This window comes from Pan troglodytes, chromosome 12, assembly GCF_028858775.2.
Source record: "Pan troglodytes isolate AG18354 chromosome 12, NHGRI_mPanTro3-v2.0_pri, whole genome shotgun sequence".
Classification (NCBI taxonomy): Eukaryota; Metazoa; Chordata; class Mammalia; order Primates; family Hominidae; genus Pan; species Pan troglodytes.
In genome coordinates, this window is record NC_072410.2 from 74,865,415 (window position 1) to 74,882,888 (window position 17,474).

General features: G+C 38.8%; 2 protein-coding genes across 13 annotated transcripts in view; one reads left to right on the top strand and one right to left on the bottom strand.

Moving 5' to 3' along the window:
* FBXO11 (F-box protein 11) overlaps window positions 1–7,612 on the top strand; it is a 98,486-nt gene extending 90,874 nt beyond the window's left edge. For 5 of the 9 annotated variants that reach the window (XM_003309002.7, XM_054677837.2, XM_054677838.2 and 2 more), the window contains exons 17-23: window positions 676–752; window positions 1,165–1,308; window positions 4,118–4,228; window positions 4,837–4,944; window positions 5,274–5,382; window positions 6,109–6,207; window positions 6,289–7,612. In XM_003309002.7, the coding sequence (XP_003309050.4) occupies window positions 676–752; window positions 1,165–1,308; window positions 4,118–4,228; window positions 4,837–4,944; window positions 5,274–5,382; window positions 6,109–6,207; window positions 6,289–6,418 (778 nt within the window). In that variant the 3' untranslated portion in view covers window positions 6,419–7,612. Of the gene's footprint in view, window positions 1–675; window positions 753–1,164; window positions 1,309–4,117; window positions 4,229–4,836; window positions 4,945–5,273; window positions 5,383–6,108 lie in introns of all 9 variants that reach the window. The other 4 variants (XM_009442431.5, XM_009442432.5, XM_016948502.4 and 1 more) reach the window with 2 other exon arrangements.
* The window catches only part of MSH6 (mutS homolog 6), a 28,533-nt gene continuing 15,497 nt past the window's right edge, over window positions 4,439–17,474 (bottom strand). For 2 of the 4 annotated variants that reach the window (XM_016948498.4, XM_063789874.1), the window contains exons 4-11: window positions 13,309–15,853; window positions 10,807–11,072; window positions 9,469–9,586; window positions 8,797–8,886; window positions 8,167–8,321; window positions 7,874–8,073; window positions 7,632–7,749; window positions 4,439–4,545 (exon numbers count right to left, since the gene is read on the bottom strand). In XM_016948498.4, the coding sequence (XP_016803987.2) occupies window positions 7,668–7,749; window positions 7,874–8,073; window positions 8,167–8,321; window positions 8,797–8,886; window positions 9,469–9,586; window positions 10,807–11,072; window positions 13,309–15,853 (3,456 nt within the window). In that variant the 3' untranslated portion in view covers window positions 4,439–4,545; window positions 7,632–7,667. Of the gene's footprint in view, window positions 4,546–7,578; window positions 7,750–7,873; window positions 8,074–8,166; window positions 8,322–8,796; window positions 8,887–9,468; window positions 9,587–10,806; window positions 11,073–13,308; window positions 15,854–17,474 lie in introns of those variants that run through there. The other 2 variants (XM_063789875.1, XM_016948499.4) reach the window with 1 other exon arrangement.

The window sequence follows — 17,474 nt, forward strand, 5'->3', positions numbered from 1 at the left end:
TGGTGTGCACCTGTAGTCCCAGCTACTCGGGAGGCTTAGGCAGGAGGATTGCTTGAGCCCAAGAGTTCGAGGCTGCAGTGAGCTATGATCATGCCACTGCAACTCCAGCCTGGGTGACAGAGCAAGACCCCATCTCTTTAAAAAAAAAAAAAAAAAAAGACTCCCTGAAGGCTTAGATTGTTATGAGCATTTTTTAGCGATAAAGTATTTTTAAGTTAGGGTATGTGCTTTTTTTTATGAAATGCTATTGCATACTTAATAGACTACAGTATAATGTAAAGACACTGGGAAACCAAAAAATTCACGCGACTCTCTTTATTGCAATACTCGCTTTATTATGGTGGTCTGGAGCGGAACCTGCAGTTATCTCCAAGGCATGCCTATAATTCAGTCCTTCATTTTACATATGAGGGGAATATATGTCACTTAATATAACCCCATTTAGTTTACATGTTAGGAAACTCTACAATAATAATCTGTAGTAAAGTATGTTCTGTGGGAAGTACAGGATTAAGCAAAATTAAACCACTTTCTTCTCAGGGCATCTTGGACTCCATTGTATAGTTAATTCTTACTAAGTGACTTATGTGGATTTCTCCACTGTTTACCTCACGTAACATGAAAATATGGGAGTAGAAGCTATTGAAATGGTATTATTGTCTATTCTATTTACAGGACTGGAAGCAACCCCAAAATCAGACGCAACAAAATCTGGGGAGGACAGAATGGTGGAATTCTAGTTTATAATTCTGGTATGTTTAATCTGTCATCTTTTTTTCTGTGTTAATAAACTTTAGAAATACACCTTCTAGGCCGGGCACGGTGGCTCACGCCTGTAATCCCAGCACTTTGGGAGGCCGAGATGGGTGGATCACCCGAGGTCAGGAGTTTAAGACCAGCCTGGCCAACATGGTGAAACCCTGTCTCTACTAAATATTACAAAAATTAGTTGGACATGGTGGCACACGCCTGTATTCCCAGCTACTTGGGAGGCTGAGGCAGGAGAATCACTTGAACCCGGGAGGTGGAGGTTGCAGTGAGCCAAGATCGCGCCAATGCACTCCAGCCTGGCAACAGAGAGAGACTCTGTCTCAAAAAAAAAAAAAAAAAAAAAAATTAAAAAGAAATATACCTTCTAGATAACCTACATTTTTGCATTTATAGGTCTAGGCTGTATAGAAGACAATGAAATATTTGACAATGCAATGGCTGGAGTCTGGATTAAGACAGATAGTAATCCTACACTAAGAAGAAATAAAATCCATGATGGAAGAGATGGTGGCATCTGTATATTTAATGGGGGTCGAGGTATTGTTGTTAATTTTGCATTAGTGAAAAATCCAGTTTTCCATTATTCTTCCATATCTTTAATGATCAATGACATTGCTAACTAAGTTATAAATGAGTGAATCTCAAGTCTTTTTCCTTATCAAGTTGAACTGGTTTAGGAGATTAGTGCCTAGAGTTAAGAGACAAATGTTTACAATACTTTTCCTTTTGTAGCCACTTTGAGTCTGCAGTTGTCAGTAAGCCTTTTTAAAGATAGAATTTGTTTACATTCTCTGGACCTTTTAAAATTCAGAATAGTAATATGATTATAATAAACTTCAAAGTCAAGTTATAGAAATAGATGTGAGAAATTAATTGATCTGTAAATATCTGAAAATGTCTTTAGTAAACGGGTATTGCTTTTGTAACTGTTTTCAACTGTGTTTGTTGGAGAGTGGAATTAATGAAGCCAAGATGTGCCTGGTTTGGTATTCATAAAGGTCAACTCACTTTGCATTGAGGCAAAAGTTCCATAGTGCCTGCCCCTTACAGATGCATGTATACAGAGATTCACAGAGCTGCCAAATGCAAATCTATCACTGTTCCTGAAATGTCAATAACCCAACATTTGTACATATCTTACATAGAATAGCTAGTTATTACTCTAACATACCAAGATTTAATGAACAAAATTTAATACTACAGCCAAGCAGTGATGATTCCATTGACAGACTCTCCAGGAGCTTATAATCTAGTAATTCAGTAAAGTGACGTATCTCAGATAGTTTTTACAAAATATAGTGAAGACACACAATACAGAATGGTTTATTTGCAAGGTGTTGAGAAATGGTTCACGCAAGTCAAATCACTTTTGAGCCGTGTTTTGAAAAATGAGTAGATATTTACTGGCAATTGGGTTTGAGAGAGGCGAACAGACCATTCCAGATGTTATTTCACTTTTATTCTTTAAATACTGATTTAACACCTCTGTACCAACTACTATGATACAGATGCTAGAGATATGCTAAATGAAACAGCACATCCATAAAATGTATAGTGTGATGGAGTGGAGCACATCGTAAACAAAAGTCTAGAGGAAACTGAAAGTAAGGGAAGAGGTACAGAAAGTTGAGGCTACAGAAGGGGCAAGGCCCAAATCATGAGGTATTCCATATGCAGTAAGGAGTTTGGACTCCATCTTAGCAATAGCACTTGAGGTGTAGTGGAAATAATCAAGATTAGAGACAGGGACTTGAAATAACTCAGGCAATAAATAATGAGAGCCTAAACTAAAATGATAGCATAAGGGTGTGAAAAGGTTGGGGGGCAGGGGGTGGGACATGTTAATGATACTTAAAAGGACAGAACCAGCTGGGCACAGTGGCTCACACCTGTACTTCCAGCTGCTCTGGAGGCTAAGGCAGGAGTATCACTTGAGTCTGGAGTTGGAAACCAGCCTAGGCAATATAGCAAGACCGTATCTCTATAAAAAGGGTGGAACCAACAGGACTGGGTCATTGATTTAATATGGGGGTTGAAAGTAAAGTGAAATATGATGGGTGCTCAGGATTCTGATTTGGGTGGGTGACTACCTTTCACTGAGGTTAAGTTATATAGGAAATGGTTTCTGGAAAACATTAGTAAGGTCAGTTTTTAAACATTGAATCCAAGGTTGTCTTCTGGAATATCCAAATTGGTTATGACCAGAATGTGATTGATTATACTAAGCTAAAGGAATAGATTTAAGAATTAGCAACAGTGGCCGGGTGCAGTGGCTCATGCCTGTAACCCCAGCACTTTGGGGGAGGCCCAGGTGGGTGGATCATTTGAGGTCAGGGGTTTGAGACCAGCCTGGCCAACATGGTGAAACCTAAAAATACAAAAATTAGCCAGGTGTGGTGGCAGGTGCTTGTAATCCCAGCTGCTTGGGAGGCTGAAGCAGGAGAATTGCTTGAACCCGGAGGCAGGGGTTGCAGTGAGCCAAGATCGCACCATTGCACTCCAGCCTGGGTGGCAGAGTGAGACTCTGTCTCAAAAATAAAAAAGCAACAGTGTATATGTAATAGTTGCAAGATGTAAGATCACCCAAAGAGTATGCAGAGGGAAATGAGGGACAGAACCCAGAAATATTAATACCCAGGGAGTGAACAGGAGGAGGACCCCAAGAAGTTACTGAGTCAGATTTTTCCCACTCATCCAGGTGAAAGTTTAGGTCAATAATGTGAAATACCAGAGGGATTAAATGTCTACAGAAATAAAACCATGTCTCACATTAAGACAAACAAGTAGGTTGGAGGGATATTTTGAAAGGCAAGGTGATATTAAACTTTATTCTGAAAGTAGTTTGTTAGAGAAAGACGCATGATAAGAGTTGCAGTTAACTGATTGGAAACTGCAGCAGATGAAACTGGAATAAAGGAAACTCATCAGTAAATGATTATAGTAATAAGGGCCAGAAATAAGGGCTTGCTTGCCTGAACTAAAAACAAAGAGGATACAGAGGTTCTAGAAATATTTCAAAGGAATTAACTTTAATTCAGCAATATTCATTGAGAATCACCTATGAACCTGGCTCTGAAGATGAAGTGGTGAGTAAACTTAGGCATGGTCCCTGCTATCATGGAGATGGCAGATTATTGGTCAGAATGCTCTTACCCGTCATTGTAGCAATTTTGTTAGATCCTTAATACCTCTGAATTGCTAATAAACTTGTTTTGGCTGAAAAAATAGTCCTGTGAATTTTACCATGCAGTTAAATAAGAAACTAAAAGCAAACCTAAATACCACCCAAAAGGTTAGTAGTCTGTTGTATGCATTAGCCTTAATCTAAGGAAATATTTTATTATAGGTCTCCTTGAAGAAAATGATATTTTCAGGAATGCTCAAGCAGGTGTTCTCATCAGCACTAATAGTCATCCAATCTTAAGGAAAAACAGAATATTTGATGGATTTGCTGCAGGTTTGTATTTTCTTTTCTTACCTGTGGCTTATATATAGTTCTGCAAAGTGTTTGATATGGAGTATATTCATTTTGTTTTGCTTATTAACTAAAATGTGCAAAGTGTGCTGAAGTGGCTGAATGCCTGTTCATTCACTTACAAGAGCACCTAATCAAGTTCTGGATTCTTCTACTCTAAGCCAGACTCCTAAGAAATATTGCTCTTATTGCTTAGTCGTGATTATGAAACATTTATTGGGATAGAATAAATGCAGGCTTGTATTACCACTAGGAATACAGATAGATTCAATTCCTCAGATGAATTTACCAATTTAAATCTGCAACAGAAAAAGAGATGTTAAAATGAATGCAAATGAAATCCAAGTATCATGTATTTAAACTTTAAGACAGTTAGGTTGGTGCGAAAGTTAATTGCAGTTTTGACCATAGTCATTGATAAGTGAATGTTACTGTTGGTGGTTGAAATAAGTATCTACATTTTATTCAGTAGACATTAAGAGGGTTAATGTACTTCTATAAAAGAAGCAGTTTACATTTGCTTGCTAATTTCAGGTTTTTAAGAAGCAATATAAAGTGATGTATCTACTTGTTTGTAAATTTTACTTCAGGTATTGAAATTACAAATCACGCAACTGCAACACTAGAAGGCAATCAGATTTTTAACAACCGGTTTGGAGGCTTATTTTTAGCATCTGGTGTTAATGTGACAATGAAAGGTATGTTGGAGTCTGTTATACCTATAAATATATGCAATATGCCATGAAAGATAATCAGAAGCCGTTTTATAACTTGATTCCTTATGTCACTCTCCAAGTTAGCAACAGTTTAAGACAGATTTTGAAAGAAACAGAGCTTTGGTTCTAAATGGTTGGAGTATCTTATACAAGGAAAATTCTATTCTAAGCTGATTTCTTACAATTACTTCATTGGCTAGCTTCATTTAAAGCTCTTAAAAATAGTGGCTCTTCTGTTAGAATAATCCTATAATCTTTGGTTTTTAAAATATTAACATTCCTGTGAATTTTTACTTATTCTTTTATTACAGATAACAAAATAATGAACAATCAAGATGCCATAGAAAAGGCTGTTAGTAGAGGCCAATGTTTATATAAAATATCAAGTTATACCAGCTATCCCATGCATGATTTCTACAGGTAACTTAGAAATATATTTGAGTCCTGAAAAGAAGAAGACTGATTTCCTTTTTAAATTAGCAATGCCTAGCATTTTTGGCTACTTGCCGGTGTTGAGACTATAACTAACTGAAAATCTTATCATCAATCTACTTGAAGATCGTGTTTAAGACTGTAACTGTGGGTAGGCGTGGTGGCTTATGCCTGTAATCCTAGCACTTTGGGAGGCTGAAGTGGGAGGATCACTTGAGCCCAGTTCTAAACCAGCCTGGGCAACATAGGGAGACCCTGTCTCTACAAAACAAAACAAAGACCGTAACTATGGAAAAACCTAATGCTACAGTAACTGATGTCATTCATGTAACTCATGTTGTGTAATGTTTTCCTAGAAATTTCAAGGTAAAGATGTCAGGGTTAAGTGTTTGATATATCCCAGTCACTGTGACAGTTTTGACTCTTCACTCCTCCAAAAATTGTTTCAGCCCAGAAAGATTTGAGAGGCTTTTAAAGTGGAAAGAACTGCCTTTATACAATTTACAAATCATTTCTCTTCCCTCAGAAGACACAGATGACAGGAAAATCACTTACTCCATTAAAGTTCCTTTTCAGAATTAATCTGGGCTGGAGCCACAAAGAATTTTGTTTTGGTCCTCTTAAAGCCAAAGGTCATAGTAATATATAAACAGAATGGAATGTTTTGCATTAATGACATGTTTGAGAAAAGTAATTTAAGCTTTTGCTTTTTAGATGTCATACTTGTAACACCACAGATCGAAATGCCATATGTGTGAACTGCATTAAGAAGTGCCATCAGGGACATGATGTAGAGTTTATTAGACATGATAGGTATGTAGCACACTTGCTTGATATATTACCCAATTACTTTCCCCCTCACTTTTCTAATATTTGGGTTTCATTTTGCTTTAGGTTTTTCTGTGACTGTGGTGCTGGAACACTGTCTAATCCTTGTACATTAGCTGGTGAGCCTACACATGATACAGATACACTATATGACTCTGCTCCACCTATAGAATCTAATACATTGCAGCACAACTGAATTCCTTCCCTAAAGAAAAAGTCCTGCCATTGTAACATCATAACTTAAAACATTTTTTTGGAAGAAGATTTAAAATATTTGCCCATGCTACAGGAAGAGACTGTATTAAAAATGGATACACAAGGTCAGTTGACACTATGAAGCTCAAGCTACCAAAAAGAAAGTGGCAATATATTGACTCAGGATCTCAAAGCTGGGTGTTTTAGCATTACTGTGTAAAGACTTGAAGGGACAGAAGTGAAGAAAATAAGCTGCAATTTTGTACAGATACCAACTTCTGAAAAGCTGGTGTTTTTACAACTAGCATTGAATGCAGTCCAATTTGCAGTAGTAATCTTCAATAGACAAGCAGCTTTGTTGCTGCCTTTATGGACATGGGTACCAATTGCTTTTGTAATATGGTAAAAATGTGAGCTAGCACTTCTGCGTTCCTTTTGATTTTTTTTTTTTAACATGTATTCAGATTGAGAAATATGATTTTAATGCTTTAATCTCATGTAGTTTGTTTTTAATTTCAAGCAAAATCTTATTGTACTTGAATGTGCCCTGTTTTGTTAGCACACCTAGACTTGCTGTAACTGTACTCATGTCCCAGTATGTACGTTCTTTCTATGAAAGAGAAAACACTAATCTTAAATTATATCCAGCAATGTTTCTGGTATCCTTTAAGAAAAGTTAAGACTATTATTTCCTTCCCTTCCCTGTGCAGCATTCAAAACCACCCCTAGAAAAAGTGAGTGTTTTAATGAGACTTCCTAGGAAGGGATGCACTGTAAAACAAAAGTATTCTTGTAACTCAGTTTTGTGAAAGGTAAAAAACTACTATGTTTTAAGTACACTTTAGAAAGTCTCTTCAAAACAGTCCTGTATTTGAACTCTGTTCATAGTTTTTTTTTGAACAGGTTAGACAAAACTGCTGGAAATTAAAACAATTTCCTGCATTAAGCTGAGACAAGTATATATACAGCCCTATACAGTTTCATAGCTTTTCCTCCCCCATTTATGTGTATTGGTGACAGTGGGTATAAAACAGCCTGAAAGTGTATGCATGTACCATAACATCTAGACTTAATATATTGTGGAGTATTCAATAACCATTATGTAGAAGGTAGATAAGAATTAAAAGGGTTTAATTTCCTAGAAAGAAAATGGAAAAATGGTCATTTTTAAAAAATAAAGTTTATTAGATCATAATGTTGTCTGAATTTACCACCTTTGTCAGAAGTCAACTCAAAGCTTCCAATGTAGTCTATAATTCCTTAATCAAAGTCAGCAATTTATGGACAGCTTCAGCATCTACAGTTGACCTTTCACTAGCCAGGCAAACTTCCCTTAAAATTAAAAAAAAAAAAAAAAAATTTTTTTTTGTTTTTTCATAGTGCATCATCCCTTCCCCTTTTACTGTTTCTTTGAAACTTAAAGTCAGTTATAATTCCATTATAGTTAGTTAGTTACCGAAATAATCGTAGTGACTGATTCATCTTCTCAAATTCTCTTGCTTTTCTATGTCCCTTTTGAATAACTTCCTCTGGGAGATTAGCAAGCCTTGCTGCATTAAAGCCATAGCTTTTAGGACAAGCTCCCTTAATGAATTTATAGAGGAAGGTAATAGTCTCCTGGCTGGGGTCTTCACATTCATTTTCTACCATGCATGCCTTAAGAAAGAAAAATATTAGCGATACATGTGCTAGCAACAGAAGTGCCCTCTCAAAAAACCGAATTTGTGGAAAAAAACAATTTGCACATACCATATGTCCTAGGCGCACAGCAACATTTTGAGAATAATCTTCTACTAATGAATGGTAGTGAGTTGAAAATAATGTACGACATTTTATAGTCTCAGCAAGTTCTTTAACAACTGCATTTGCTATTGCTGTCCCATCAAATGTTGCAGTACCTCTTCCTGTTAAAGTAAAATATGCATAAGGAAGTAACTCAAAGGAATTAAAACAAAAATGCTAGGACAGAAAAACAACATCGGTTAGTACATGCACGTCTAAAAGCATTCTATAAATAGGCCTTGTTTAGCTAAACGAGTCTGCTTAGCAGCCCATGGGGAGTGAGGTTTCTTTTAAAGAAAATACAGTATCGCTCAAGGTCATAAACTTCCTGAGTCCTCCTATTAGTGTTCTCATCCCCGTAGTATAACAAATGTTTTATTACAACTAAACAGTGTAAGGCCTAATAATTAATGGGTAATCAAAAACCTTTCACAATATCACCTTTTATCTCCAACTATTGGTCTGTGCCACAATGGTGAGTGCGTGCTCTAAAAACATTCATATTGTTTAGATGTACTTCAGATAATCTTCTAGAAAAATAGTTATTTGTACAAATGTTTTTAAGATAGTCTTCAAATGAGAAGTTTAATGTCTTACCTAATTCATCCACAAGCACCAGAGAATGTGCTGTTGCATGCATGAGTATGCTGGCAGTTTCACTTAATTCAACAAAAAATGTACTTTCACCTTAAAAAAAAAAATCACAAATGAATACTCATTTTGCAAATCATATTACATAAATTCATCTTCTAGGTTATATAGCTATCATGAGCTACACATATTGGTATAAAAGATTAAATCTCATTAAGAGACTATGCAATTATTGGCCGGGCACGGTGGCTCACGCCTGTAATCCCAGCACTTTGGGAGGCCGAAGCAAGCAGATCACCTGAGGTCAGGAGTTAGAGACCAGCCTAACATGGTGAAACCCCGCTTCTACTAAAAATACAAAAAATTAGCTGGGCGTGATGGCATGCACCTGTAATCCCAGCTACTCGAGAGGCTGAGGCAGGAGAATCACTTGAACCTGGAAGCAGAGGTTGCAGTGAGCCAAGATCGTGCCATTGCACTCCAGCTTGGGCAACAAGAGGGAAACTCCATCTCAAAAAAAAAAAAAAAGAGACTATGCAGTTCTTAAAAAGTGATGTTTTTAAAGTAACACCAGAAAAATCAAATATTAGATTTAAAAGGCTCATATACAAGAAGCAAATATCTTTTATCACATCTAAATGACTGAATGAGAACTTAAGTGGGAAACAAAAAACTCACCTGACATTATTCTGTCTGAGGCGCCAAGTCTAGTAAACACTCTATCAATTGGTGTGAGCCTGCACACTTCAGCAGGGACGTAACAACCCATCTGGGCCATTACAGCTAATAAGCCAGCCTGTGAATGAGGGAGGAAAAGGTCTTTTATGACTGGTAGTAACAGTTTCATAAACTTTTGTCTTTCTTATGAACCCTTATGTAAGAGCTAGGCACTCTAAAACAACTTTCACAATCCCATGTAGGTTGGTTCTGTTCTCAAATCCATTTGCTAACATGGAGAAAGTTGAGGCTAAGAGAGACAACAGGCATAGGGCCTCAACTGGCCTTTAAAACATCAGAGCCTGCTTACCAACCCACTACCCTAGTGATTCTCAACGCTGGCCAGAATAGAATCACCTAGGAGCTCTTTAAAACTACTGAGATGCTTAGAATCAATTCCAATCAAGTGAATCCATTTCAGGATGGAATCGCTGCCCTTTTTTTTTTTTTTTTACATGTTGTCACATTCTTTCAGGTGATTCTGATTTAAAGAAAAAGTTTGGAAATCACTATACACACTATACTGCGTCTCTCTAGCAAACTAGGTGAACAGAAGTATACTATAATGCAGGAGAGCAGCGGGGACCAGCCAACTACTACTATTTCTTACAACCTTTTAAAACTATAAAAAACTTTACAAGTTCTGTGGCTGGTCAACCCCTGGTTATAAAGAGAAGATAAATACAATGCCATAAAATTTTTTTTAAAAATGAGCTAGGCATGATGGTGTACATCTGTAGTCCCAGCTACTTGGGAGGCTGAGGCAGGAGGAAGGGTTAAACCTGGGAGTTCGAGGCTGCAGTGAGCTGTGATGGTGCCACTGCACTTCAGCCTTGGCAACAAAAAAAAAAGGACCAGCATGTCATCCCTAAAGAGCAGTTTTCAACAGTTGCTAGAGGTCATGAACTATATTTGCTTTCTTACCTCATTTGCGTTTCTGCAAATGAGTCTAATTTAAGGATAAACCTGTAACATTTTCATCTTTTCATACAGCCTTTGTATTTTTGTTCACTATGAATATACCTACCTTCTGAGGAAATGAATTCAAGTCAAAGAGCCTCATGACCTGAATGACTGACCTCCTTCCCCTTTTTAACATATATTCCCCTTAACATTAAGCATCGATGTTTCAGGTAAATATAATTCTCAATTTTGTAACACAGGGAGTAATTTCCCTTTGCTTCCTATTAAGTCACTGGCTGACTTTTATGTAACTGTGTTTGGAAAATGATCACCTAAGTATGTTATTCCTAATGTCACAAATGACTTTCTGATAACAAAACTTTAAGAATCAGTTACCTGTCTCATAAGCGTAGACTTGCCCCCCATATTTGGTCCAGTAACAAGCACACAATAGGCTTTGCCATTTTCCTGCTCCTCTTCCTCACAGCCTATTAGAATGTCATTAGGAATAAAATCATCTCCAAAAAAAGTCTTCGTAATGCAAGGATGGCGTGATCCTTTAAGCTCTAAGAAGGGGGGGGTATCTTCTGGCAACAGAATTACTGGGCGACACATAGGACCATCACCCCCTCGACTATAGTTAGCCAGGCACAGTAAAACATCTGTTAAAAGAGAGGGTAAAAGTGAGGCTTCATCGTTTGGGGGTTTTATCAGCCTAAGTGTTTTATAGGTCTTCATTATAACACATTTCATTATAAGAGATAACTTTCAATTACAGTCCAAAGATCTCCCCCATCAAAATACTTATCCTCTAACATCTGGACCATAGAAGTGCCAAGGGAAAGCTAAAAGATAGAGCAGAGGTCAGGCACGGTGGCTCACGCCTGTAATCCCAGCACTTCAGGAGGCCTAGGCGGGCAGAGTTCACGAGGTCAGCAGTTCAAGACCAGCCTGACCAACATGGTGAAACCTCATCTCTACTAAAAATACAGAAATTAGCAGTGCCTAATACACGTGGCATATGCCTGTAATCCCAGCTACGCAGGAGGCTGAGGCAGGAGAATCACCTGAACCTGGGAGGCAGAGGTTGCAGTGAGCCAAGATCGCACCAATGCACTCCAGCCTGGGCAACAGAGAGACTCTGTCTCAAAAAAAAAAACAAAACAGCAGAAACATGCTACACTTAAGCCTCTTACTTAGCAGAATGTGCCAAAGTTGGCACATTGATATGAAAACAATGTCTGAAGACTGGTTTTTGAACACCTGTGCTGAGGATTTTAAATTACCCAGTAACCAAATGCAACACACTAAAAGGAAGTATATTATTTTGTTCCATTAGATACTTGCGTTCAGATCAAAATAGTTTTGTGTTACTGTGTTACAAATTCAAGTAAACTACCATTATTTAAAAAAAAAAAAAAAAAAAAACGGCTGGGCACAGTGGCTCATGCGTGTAATCCCAGCTCTTTCGGAGCTCAAGGCGGGCAGATCGCTTTGAGGTCAGGAATTCAAGAACAGCCTGGCCAACACGGGAAAAACCCTGTCTCTACCAAAAATACAAAAATTAGCCAGGTGTGATGGTGACCACCTGTAGTCCCAGCTACTCAGGAGGCTGAGGAAAGAGAATCGCTTGAACCCAGCAGTTTGAGGCTGCAGTGAGCTAGTCATCCCATTGTACTCCAGTCTGAAAACAGCAAGACCCCATCTCTAAAAAATTAAAAAAACATATACAACATAAACCTAAACTATAAAACAGCAATGGTTCCAGGTAATGTTGGCCGTGACATTTAAAGAACAAAATTGTTTATGAAGTTGAGATGGTTGCCAAATTGTAAATTCCTAACTCAGGGCTTTGAAAAATCAATTGTAGGAAAGAATCTTTGACAATTTGGCTACAGAAAAAAGGAATGATTCTTTTAAAATTGTATGCAGATGGATTCACTGAAATGCAAAGGTTGTAATAAAACAAAATTTTAAAATGTTGGATCAACAGATAGTGTAACAAAGCACCTTGAAACAGTATTCACCAAATAATAAAAAGCTCAACTTTTTATTGACAAATAAAATTCGATCTAAAATAAAGCCTGTCTCATTAAGTATAACACATTTAAAAATCTTTTGGGCCGGGAGCGGTGGCTCATGCCTGTAATCCCAGCACTTTTGGGAGACTGGAGGATCACTTGAGGCCAGGAGTTCAAGACCAGCCTGGGCAACATAGGGAAGCTTCAACTCCCTTCCCCCTTCCCCCACCAAAAAAATAAAGCAGGGCACGCCGGTGCTTACCTGTAAATCCTAGCTACCTAAGAGGCTGACACAAGAGGTCTGTCCTGGGTAACAGAGCAAGACACTGTCTAAAAACAAAAACCTTTTGTTCGATTATTAAAGACTGAAGAAAGGGCCAGGCGCAATGGGTCATGCCTGTAACCTCAGCACTTTGGGAAGCCGAGGCAGGAGGATCACTTGAGCCCAGGAGTTCAAGACCAGTCCCGGCAACACAGTGAGACCCCATCTCTCTACAAACATTTAAATATTAGCCATGCATGGTGGTGCATATCTGTAATCTCAGCTACTTGGGAGGCTGAGGTGGAAAGATCACTTAAGCCTGGGAGGTCGAGGCTGCAGTAGCCATGGTTGTGTCACCATATTCTAGCCTGGGCAACAGAGCAAGACCATGTCTCAAAAAAAAAAAAAACTGAAGAAAGGCCAAAGGGCTACTAAGATAAAAGCGAGTTTCAAGTAACTTAAACTGCTGTGGGCAGCCTAGTCAGGATGCAAATATGTATATGCATGTCAAAATATGTACCATATATACCTTATTACTTATTTTTAGGGATAATATACAGCTGGCACACAGCACTACTTATCAAAGCCTGAGAACAAGCTTGTTCAAAGTCTTACCCAACACTGCGATACACTCTACAGCAGACTGCCAGTCCTTGTAATTTTTATCAAAGTTATAGAACAGTCGCCGCATGCAGTCCTTCAATGATACATCTCTCCGTTCTTCAGCATTTATGAGATTAGCCAACTTCTTTTCAATAGTTTTGGTCCAGTATCGTTTACAGCCCTTCTTGGTAGATTTCAACTCGTATTCTTCTGGCAAATTGCGAGTGGTGAAATTCTCAGGAATTTCCAGCTGGTAACGGTTCCTACCAATCCCCCAATAGACTATGGTCCTACAGCCAATTCTGTTGCGCTGTTTCTCTAGGTATTCCAGGAGGCTCTGTTCATTTTCTCTTATGTCAGCAAGAGCTTGGTCATAATCAGAGTCAAAGCCTGCTTTGGGAGTAATAAGTCCAGTCTTTCGAGCCTTTTCATGGTCAAAGGCTGTATCCCATCGGTTCAATTCTACAGTCAAATCAGGAAAACGACCTTCAGGATTTTTTGTCTGCAGAGAGATGACCTGCTTAAGGACTTTAGACTTAAAACCATCAGCAACTTCTTCCATGATCCCTATAATTTTACACATTACTTTGAATCCTTCCAGAGCAGAAAGAAAATCAATAATCTTCTTTTTGCTGTATGTAGTTTCTTCATACATTATAGCCCTGCTGTCTGGGTGGTTCTGACTCTTCAGGGGAGACCCAACATTATGAATTTTACTGAGTAGTCTCTCAAGATCTGGAAGCTTCTTTAGAAGCTCTACAACTTCGGAGATTTTGTCAGGCACAACCATGAGGTCTTCTATGGCATCTAGACGATCATTAATAGCATAAGGGTTACAGAGTGGGGCACAAAGCCATTGCTTTAGGAGCCGCTTACCAAAAGGAGTATGGCAAGTATCAACCCTCTCTAGTAAGGTTCCTTCAGTAGAACCATTTGTTCCATTCAGAAAAATCTCCAAGTTGTTTAATGTCACTGCATCTAGCACCATTCGTTGATAGGCTTTGGTGAAGATAGCACCAGATCTTGTAGTGCTGACTGTGTCAGAATCCAAGGGAATATATTCTTCAAAATTAGCCATTGATAAAAGCTCCTGATCAATAAGGCATTTTTTGAGGTAGAAGACACAACCACCTAGAGCAGAGAGGGCCAATTCACTTTTCTCTCCTGGTGTCAACCCAATGGAATCAGACTCTGAAGTCATACCTTTAAGCACCTGGGGTAACATCACCCCAATGCCATCACTTAGCTTTTCCCTAAAATATTCTTCCTCAAGGAGAGTTCTCAAAGTTTTGGATGCATCCCAAAACTGGGAGCCGGGTATCAGACCTTCCTGAAGAGAAGAGGACAATGAACTCTTTAGAATTGTTTTAGTTTCCTTTGAGAGATTTCCTTTTTCAAATAAGACTTGTACTGGGGGATAGTGTGCCACTAGAGTCCTAAATCTCGAACAATGGCGATCATCTGAAAACTGACCTATGAAAAACTTTCCCAGCGAAGTATCAACAAAGCACACACCATATGCACGAGTATGGCCAGAAGAATCTTCCTCTTTTTCTTTGAGGCTAAGAAGATACTTACTGTAGTTCTCAGAGGGATCACCTTCCAGCACACTGTAAGTCTGTGTACCCTTGGTAATGATCCTACAGATCTCCCTCCTCACCACTCTATCATACTTGGATATATGTGCCATCTTTCTACATCGTGCCTCCATCATTTCTGGAGTCTCAGTCTGTTCCACTCGTGCTACTTTATAGCCCTTCTGCACCAGGGAATCTGAATAACGGCCAAATGCAATTTCAGGAAAGCCAGAATGGGCCCAGTTGCCTTTCATGAATACCAGCCCCAGTTCACTGACTCCAATAAGAGCATCCATGTGGTACAGCTCATAAAATTTCCCCACCTTGTAACAGATGACAAGATCAAAGTTCTGAGACTTAATCTGCCACCACTTCCTCATCCCAGGAGTACAAGAATTGAGGAAATCCTCAGGCACATAGAGTGTAGATGCATCAAAATCGGGGTGATCAGGCCTCCTCCTGTGCTCATCTCTTCTCTTTTCCTCCTTAAGCCATTCTAAAGTTTCATGATACCAAACAGTAGGGCGACTACTGTCATCACCACCTCCACTAACGTGGGATTGGGATTCAGAATTTTGAGGGGCAGAGAAAGCTCTCAAAGTATTCTTGGTTTCTGATGAAATGCTAGTTGCTTGTTTGGTGGCTGAGGACGTTTCCTTCCTAGAGCTTTTCCTTTTAAGAGAGCCATTTCCAGTCACCATTCTCTTCCGCTTTCGAGCAACTTTGACAGGGCTGTTCGGGCCTTCACTCTCACTATCCCCCACTCCACTGCTTATTTCATCACTGCTTCCTTCCTCCTTAGTGTCTGGCTTAAATTCCACATCAGAGCCACCAATGTCACTCTCAGAATCTGATATGACCCTTCGTTTTTTTATTTGGCGGCTACTTCGCCTAGATCCTTGTGTCTTAGGCTGTACTTCCTCTTCACTCTCAATTTCATTATCTTCTTCACTCTTATCTGTTACGTAAGTTGTGCCTACCTGCCAGGCAAGGAAAGAGTATTTAAAAACAAATCAAAATTTGGAAAACCATAATATAGACAGTTCGACTTATGATTTTTTGACTTTATAATGGTACCCGTGCAGCCACTGTTTTTCATTTTTAGTACAGTATTCGATGAATTACATGAGATAGGCAATTCCTTATTATAAAATAGGCTTTGTGTTAGATGATCTTGCCCAACTTTAGGCTAACATTTAAGTGTTCTGAGCATGTCTGAGATAGGTTAGGCTACGCCCAAGCTACAATATTCGGTGGGGTAGGTGTATTAAACACGTTTTTAGTTTATGTAACCCCATCATAAGTTGTGGATGGGATAACCCCATCTGTACTACTGTAAATTCTCTTAATATGCTGCAACTTCATATGCCAAAAAAAGAACCCACCTCTAGAAATTAGAAACCTCTCAATGAACATCAACTTCAGTTTCACTTCACATTAAAACAATTGTCATTTGCCATGCCAATAGTTCTCCTGCAAATGTGGTGGAAAAAAAAAATCTCTGGACTTGCTGTAAGTGTAGCAGACACCAACCCCACAAAGTGACATAATACAAGAAGGGCAAGGATTCTCTGCCCAGGGAAAGCAGCATTATGAAGGAAGCAGAAGGGGTATGGGGGGTAAGTGGACTCTGGCTAAAAGACTAAAACTATAAAAAAGATTGCGCTGAGGCTTGAGTTTGAGCTCATGTGCAAAATCCAAAGGAATGCTATTAAGAGATGCAAGCATTTTGAACTGGGAGGAGGTAAGAAGAGACAGGCAAAGTGATCCAGTTCTAAGCCTCATCTTTTGTTTTACTATGAAGACAATAACATCTTGAGGTTATGTTCAAAAACACAAAGTGCTGCACCGGGCACAGTAGCAGGTGCCTGTGGAGAGAATCGCTGAGCCCAGAAGTTCAAGGCCAGCTTGGCAACATGGTGAGACCCCATCTCTAACTACAAGATTAAGTGATTGCTGCCATGGGAGTTCTATTTATGACAAAGCTGCTGGCATGACCATATATCATAAATATCAGGAGGCGATGTGCTCATTAATAGCATAAGAAAGCAGTAAGCAACTTATACTGGTTCTAGTGTTTGCTCTTCCACAATTGGCTGTCTCATCTCAGGCCTAGCACATTCACGTATCACGGATCTCCCGGATTATTTGTTAAACCAGTATTAGGCTAAATGATCTCTGTAGCTGCCATCCAGTTCTAGACCTCTGATAACGTTATGATCCTTAGTTTCAACCTTAAAAATTAAAATACCCACTTTATTAACTTGCTCATTCCCTATCTCATCTATTGAAAAAGGAACAAAACATGAAACTGAGCTTAGTGATAGATGAATGTCTTTTAGGATGCAGCTCATTAATTTGATAGATCAGAGGATAATGATCTTTCAGCTTCCCTGGGCCACACTGGAAGAATTGTCTTAGGCCACACATAAAATACACTAATGCTAATGATAGCTGATGAGCTAAACAACAACAACAACAACAAAAAATCACAAAATGTTTTAAGAAAGTTTACAAATTTGTGTTGGGCTGATTTAAACGCCATCCTGGGCCACAGACTGGACAAGCTTGTTCTAAATTAATCAATTTTTTTCACTTCCA